Source organism: Neomonachus schauinslandi, chromosome 4 (genome assembly GCF_002201575.2).
Source record: "Neomonachus schauinslandi chromosome 4, ASM220157v2, whole genome shotgun sequence".
NCBI lineage: Eukaryota > Metazoa > Chordata > Mammalia > Carnivora > Phocidae > Neomonachus > Neomonachus schauinslandi.
The window spans coordinates 15483581-15491061 of record NC_058406.1 but is presented as its reverse complement, the minus strand read 5'-3'; the positions used below and the strand labels follow the sequence as shown (position 1 = coordinate 15491061).

Here is a 7481-nt window from a genome sequence, read left to right as displayed (position 1 = left end):
AGAGAGAGAGAGAGAGAGAGAGAGAGAGAGAGAGAGAGAGAGAGAGAATGAGCAGTGGGGAGGGGCAGAGGGAGAGAGAGAAGCAGACTCCCTGCTGAGCAGGAAGCCCTATGCAGGGCTCCATCCCAGTACCTGAACTGAGGGCAGACACTTGACCGACTGAGCCACCCAGGCGCCCGTATCTTACTTAGTATTTTAAATTACTTTGAGCTGGGGTGGGTTAGGTAGGTGTTAATCTGTATTACTGAATCCCCCAGTGAGCTACAAGAATGCAGAGACTTTGTCCTTTTACTCAGCTGCTGTACCCTGTGTTCCTAAAAGCGTGCAGCATGTTTGTTTGTTGAATGAGTGATTGGCTCTGCCTTGCGACTCACTTCTTGCAGTTTGAAGAAAGTTACAGTGATGAAATCATCAAGGATATTTACAACGATTTTTCTGCCACAAAGGTAGTAATTATTGTTTAACGTTAATAAAATGCTTCTGCTTTAAATGACCATCGATACGGGAGTGGTTCGATATATTGTGGTACATTACGATAAATTTCAGGAGAACATTTAATGATGTAGAAAGATGTTAATGATTTGTTAGAAAAGCCTGCAGGTTTCAGTATTAATAGTGGTTATGTCTGTATTGTGGGGCTGCTAATGAATTTTTTATTTGCTTTCTAATTTTTTTTTTTTAAAGATTTTATTTATTTATTTGACAGAGAGTGACACAGTGAGAGAGGGAACACAAGCAGGGGGGAGTGGGAGAGGGAGAAGCAGGCTTCCTGCGGAGCAGGGAGCCCGATGCGGGGCTTGATCCCAGGACCCTGGGATCATGACCCAAGCCGAAGGCAGACGCTTAACGACTGAGCCACCCGGGCGCCCTGCTTTCTAATTTTTAATAATGTGTAGAAGTGATGTTTTCCAGTACATATGTAGTTTCCTCCCTGTAATTGTTTTAAAAGATTTTTTTTCAAATTATATCAGAAAATGTCAATATTGATTTGTTGATATTTTGATGTATGGGTAAAGTCTTCTCTTGCATAAACCACATGCATAATATACTGGCTGTGACTTGTTTTTGGTTATTTAGAGTGAAATAAATAGGAATTTAAAAATACTTATGAAGCAATGTGAGTGCGGAATCATTCTAGATTTTTAATGTTTTCTCTCCTGGTTGTTTCCAGTTATCTTGGCCTACACCTATTTTGACAGCAATTTTTCTTAATGGCTCACCTCAAATTGTTCCTAAAACATTTTTCTTCTTTTTTTTCTAGAAACAATAGCTTTTTAGTTTCACAGTCCCATCTGGTTAGTTTGTGTAAATAATTTTGTAACAAGAATACGAACAGCTGATTCTTGGTAGGACTATAGCTCATCAGTTTGCAGAGGGGCAAAGTCTACAACAGAATAGCTTTGTAACCCTGACCAGGGTGCCCAGGATGCCAGAGCTTTCTTTCCATCTGTATATTTTGCAGAGGAAATGGAGAGTTAATGCAATGAGCTGCTTAAGACGTTTACATTACTCTGTAAAACTAGATTTTTTTTTTTTTATCTTAGGTGACATTTGTTTTGTTTTGTTTTGTCTTGTTTTAGGTGACATGTTTTCAATTCTATCGGATGTGTAAACAATTTTAATCATTACAGTTCAGACTCAGGATATAAGAAATACTGTTCTTCAAACTGTCTTTCACTTTCTCCCTTTCTCTTTCTCCAGGTGGGTCCTATGTGTATGAACTCAGTGCGGTCCTTATACACAGAGGAGTGAGCGCTTATTCTGGCCACTACATTGCCCACGTGAAAGATCCACAGTCCGGTGAATGGTATAAGTTTAATGATGAAGACATAGAAAAGATGGAGGGGAAGAAATTACAACTAGGGATTGAGGAAGATCTAGGTAAAACCTTTAAGTTGTGAGTGCCCTTTTAAAATATAAATTTTTTTCTTTTTTTAACTGGAAATCTTTTTGATAAATTCTTTCGGCCGACGATGGGGTTCTCAGTTAGCAAGGATATTTCCGTTTCTTAAACACATGTAAAATCTCTGAACATCTTTTGTTAGAAATGCCCGAATTAAAAAAAAAAAAAGATTTTTTTTTTTCCCCAGAGATGGTTTCTGTAATGGTTTCAGTGCAGTTTGAAGGCAAATATTCAAGAACCAGTTTAATTTGGGGTAAGGGGGGGATGAAAGGGGAGAGGATAGCAAGTATTAATCTTAAAATGATGAACGGTAGATTTAACATAGTAGGATTTGTAGTCCTTTTCTTTGGGTTAGGAGATTTATGTTGGGGAAATAACTCTAGCAGGGAACCATTACTCTGAGAACAGTGTATAATCCTTCCAGTTAAGTATCTTTTCCCATCCCCGGAATGTGAGCAATGCCTTTGGGGAGTAAGCTGCTTGTTGTTTTGTAGTGATGAGGTTGGCCACTGGGAGTACTTGGTGAATAGCTGTTGTCACGTTCATGTTCTTGGACCAGAATACCCACTTAACTCCCTACAGAAGTGAATAATTCTTCTAGTAGGAGCCATCTCGGCTGAGCTTCTCATCACTTTATTACCATGTTTGTCATTTTTGGGTGAGGTTTGGACTATGGAGTCTAAATAAGAGAAAAGGATTGGGAATAGGTGTGTCTCCTGCCACTGTTCTTTCTTAATGAATCAAAACCACTTTCCCAAGGTGTCAGGGAGGAGCATGGTTGTTGGAGTCAGCTTTTGGATGTATATGGGGAATCTTTCCACGGATGGTTCAGTGGGAACATGTTTTTGGTTAGGTGGGAGCATGTTTTGGGTTAAGTGGGACCATGGTTTTGTAATTTGGAGAGAATTTCTATTTTAAATCACATTTAGGGTATTATGCTAAGTGAAATAAATCAGTCAGAGAAAGACAATTATCATATGATCTCACTGATATGTGGAATTTGAGAAACAAGGCAGGGGATCATAGGGGAAGAGAGGAAGAAGTGAAACAAGAGGAGAGGGAGACAAACCATAAGAGGCTCTTAATCTCAGGAAACAAACTGATGGGTGCTGGAGTGGAAGGGGGGTGGCAGGAATGGGGTGGGTGGGTGATGGGCATAGGGGAGGGTATGTGCTGTGGTGAGCGCTGTGAATTGTGTAAGACTGATGAATCACAGGCCTGTACCCCTGGAACAAATACATTATATGTTAATAATAATAAAAAATAAATAGATAAAATAGAAGATAACTACAAAAAAAGTCACATTTAGGTGTTTGTAGATATTGAGCTATGCACTCCCACTTTAATATTGAGGTATAAGAATATATATATATTAGGAGTATATATTATGAATATATATATTTGCACACATATATGTGTGTGTATATATGGATATATATATATTACGAGAACCTGGGAACAAAACTGAGATGTGGCTTTAATTGTTCTTTACTGAGGTTTATTTGATTTATTTTAATTTTAGTTAGAATTGTAGGATTAGAAGCATTGCTAAGGCTGTTTTATCTATCTTCTACATACAGATAGGTCCTAAATCTTAAAATAGGTCAAGAGAAAGAGACTCCACCTTATCAGGATCCCATCCCAATGTTTTAATACCTCACTGCTGTATGCAGTGTACATGGCAAATTTCATCTCTTGTTTTCTTTTTTATCAAAATTAGAAAATCCTTGGTATTCTATCATGAACTTGTTTGAATTGTTTTATATTCCATCTCACACAAAGTATCTAGCATGTTGGGGCGCATGCGTGGCTCATTCGATTGAGAGTGCAACTCCTGGTTTCGGCTCAGGTCATGATCTCAGGGTTGTGAGATGGAGCTCTGCATTGGGCTCTGTGGTCAGCGTGGAGTCTGCTTATCTCTCTTCCTCCCCCTGGGTTCCTTCCGCTATTGCCTCATGTGTGCTCTCTCTCTCCCATAAATATATAAAATATTTTTTCAAAACATATCAAACATGTTAAATCTTTATGTTTAGTTAGAAATGCCCAACCTCTTCATTACTGTATACGCTCCTGACATTGTTAATTCCCTGTAATGGTGGTCTTCAAACGTTTTGTCCTGTGTACTCTACAAGAATATTGAACAAATTTTTGTTCCCTGAACATTTTATTTTATTACTAAGATTTTATTTATTTGAGAGTGTGCGTGCACACGGCAAGCGCATGGAGAGAGGTACAAAGTGGGAGGGAGAGGAAAAGGGAGAGAATGCCAAGCAGGCTGTGCATGCAGCCCAACACAGGGCTCAATCTCAAAACCCTAAGACTATGACCTGAGCTGAAACCAAGAATCAGTTGCTTAACTGACTGAGCCATCCAGGTGCCCCTCCTTGAACATTTTGAAATCCGTTATTTTTATCTATTTGTTTTTAAAGATCTGGGGCGCCTGGGTGGCTCAGTCAGTTAAGCGTCTGCCTTCGGCTGAGGTCGTGATCCCAGGGTCCTGGGATCGAGCCCCGCATCGGGCTCCCTGCTCCGCAGGGAGCCTGCTTCTCCCTCTCCCTCTCCCCCTGCTTGTGCTCCCTCTCTCGCTGTGTCTCTCTTTCAAATAAATGAATAAAATCTTAAAAAAAAAAAAAAGATTTTATTTATTTGAAAGAGAGACACAGCGAGAGAGGGAACACAAGCAGAGGGAGTAGGAGAGGGAGAAGCAGGCTCCCTGCGGAGCAGGGAGCCCGATGCGGGGCTCGATCCCAGGACCCTGGGATCACGACCTCAGCCGAAGGCAGACGCTTAACCAATGCCGCCCGAAATCCGTTATTTTTTATCATAATTTTAAGTAGCTACAAATAATGTGATTTCTAACAAAAATAGTAAAACAGTAACATCACTCTTTCAGTTGAGTCCAAATGGAATTAGTAACATAGTATTAACTTTTCAGAGACACATGGATGGGTCTTTCTTTAGAGCAGGACATTTTTAACCCTTACCCTTTCTCCCGTGGTAGTATTTACATTATAATTGACCTATGGGATTTTTTTCTAGTGGAATATACTTAAGATCTCTGTAACCATAAAATCTCTAAATAGTTCAAAAGTTCTTTTGGATTGAGCTTTTTTTTAAATTATAAATATCACCACATAATCCATCAGTATAAGTATGTTAATAAATTTTTGAACTAAACACAAAGCAAAATTTTATTGTAAACATCTCTTGTAATGACATGGCTAAAACTTTTTAAATCTCTGGGTGAGAGGTTATATCTTTCTTTAATAAAATGGGAGGATAAATGAGAAAGGAGAGGCAGGCAGAGACCATGAGTGGGACGGCAGTGTTGAGGCAGATTGATTTTAGAAAAGAACATAGTGAATTGAAAATCTGGTCATTGATTTCCCCAGAACTAAGCAGGACCTTTTTGTTGTGCGCCCCACCCTCGCCGAAGATTACCCTGGGGTACTCAGCACCATTTTTTTTGTTTTTTTTTAAGATTTTATTTATTCTTTTGAGAGAGGGAGAGAGAGACACACACACACAGAAACAGAGAGAGCCCAAACGGGGAGAGGGAGAGGCAGACTCCCCACTGAGCAGGGAGCTCGATGCGGGACTTGATCCCAGGACCTGGAGATCATGACCTGAGCCGAATGCACACACTTAACCGACCGAGCCACCCAGGCGCCCCACTCAGCACCATTTCAAAGATCACGTTCATGTGATAGACTCGACCTTCAGAACACTTAATGTTTCTACTTGCTACTGAATTCACAGGTATCAGTGGCTAATCTTTATGCTCATTAGCATTTCATGTTAATGAACATGCCATTTTGTTAAATTTTTATTGTCCAGTTAACATACAGTGTTATATTAGTGTTACTTTAGTTTCAGGTACACAGTTACAGCGATTCAACACTTGGATCCAACACCTGGTGCTCATCACACCAGTGCACTCCTTAATCCCCACCACCCATTTAACCCATCCGCCTACCCTCTCCTTCCTGGGAACCATCAGTTTGTTTGCTAAAATAATCTAGATTTATTTTTATAATCTAAGACCAACATTAAAATAAACTCATTGCAGTAGTACCTTTTCTGCTTCTAGGTTTGTCTTCATGAAAAATAGTACTTACCATCTTTTAAAAATGGAATATGGCACACAGGGTGTAAACAGGGTAGGGTACCTGTTTAAATACTCAGACATCCAACAAGCATGCTGAATTTGTATTGCCTTTTAGTGTTTTAGATCCCTGTTAAAGAATTTTAAGTGTGGGGGCGCCTGGTTGGATCAGTTGGTTGGGCATCGTCGTGATCTCGACTCAGGTCTTGATTTCAGGGTCATCAGTTGAAGTCCTGTGTTGGGCTCCACACTGGGTGTCAACTTACTTACAAAATAAATTAAAAAATAATAAATAAATATCTTGAATGTGTATTGTAGGAACTGTGTTCTGTGGCCCTCCTCCTGCCCCTCCCCTGCAAAAGCATGAGGACTGACCATCGGCATTCTAATTTAGTTAACTTTTATTTTTCCACCTCAGCAGAACCTTCTAAGTCCCAGACGCGTAAACCCAAGTGTGGCAAAGGAACTCACTGCTCTAGAAATGCATATATGTTGGTGTATAGACTACAAACTCAAGAAAAACCCACCACAACTGTTCAGGTACCAGGTGAGCAATTTTCCAAGATTACAGAAGGCAAATAACTATAGAATATCGTGCTCACAGATCAGTGACAGGAAATTACTCCTTTATCAAGATAGGTTCATTGCATATGGTGTTTGTTGGTGAAAGTAGATATAATCACAAATTTGCTTTAAAGTAGTGAGTTTTGGGGCGTCTGGGTGGCTCGGTTGAGCATCTGACTCGATTTCAGCTCAGGTCTTAATCTCAGGGTCATGAGTTCGAGCCCCACATTGGGCTCCTTGCTGGCATGGAACCTACTTAATAAAATAAAAATAATGAGTTTTGGGGGCACCTGGGTAGCTTAGTTAATCCTGTGTTGTGGATTTGAGCCCCACTTTGGGTGTGGAGATTACTTAAATATTTGAGAGAGAGTGGGGGACAGAGGGAGAGAATCTTCCAGCACACTCCCTGCTGAGCGAGGAGCTCAGTTTCATAACCCATGAGATCATGACCTGGCTGAAACCAGGAGTCACACGCTTAACCAGCTATGCCACCCAGGCACCCCAAAAATGAATTCTGTAAGAAAAAAAAAATAGTTTTCAAAATAAAGGAGCCTTTAACAGAACTATTGCACTGACCCCTCCCCTCCCAAAGAAAAGCAAAAACAGTTTAAAAAATTCTGTAGGTAGGCAAAACATGTATTTAAAGAGCCATTTGTGGGGGGTTTTTTTTGTTTTTTTTTTTGTTTTTTTTTTTTTGCCATTTGGTTTAATTTGTAAAGCAAACAAATGTGTTTTAGCCACTCCTAATTAATTTTATAGATTATTTTTTAAAAGGAGCAGTTGTAGGCTGCCTGGCTGGCTCAGTTGGTAGGGCCTGCAACTCTTGATCTCAGAGTCGTGATTTTGAGCCCTGTGATGGGCGTAGATCCTACTTAATTTAAAAAAAGAGTTGCTACTGGCCTGAAGGCA

The 7481-nt window shown here is 40.0% G+C and overlaps 1 protein-coding gene across 4 annotated transcripts in view; it reads left to right on the top strand.

The window, feature by feature from the left end:
- Positions 1-7481, top strand: part of USP48 (ubiquitin specific peptidase 48) — a 98023-nt gene that overhangs the window by 44240 nt on the left and 46302 nt on the right. For 2 of the 4 annotated variants that reach the window (XM_021684103.1, XM_044914409.1), the window contains exons 9-10: positions 1702-1881; positions 6427-6555. In XM_021684103.1, the coding sequence (XP_021539778.1) occupies positions 1702-1881; positions 6427-6555 (309 nt within the window). The remainder of the gene's footprint in view (positions 1-1701; positions 1882-6426; positions 6556-7481) is intronic. The other 2 variants (XM_044914410.1, XM_044914408.1) reach the window with 1 other exon arrangement.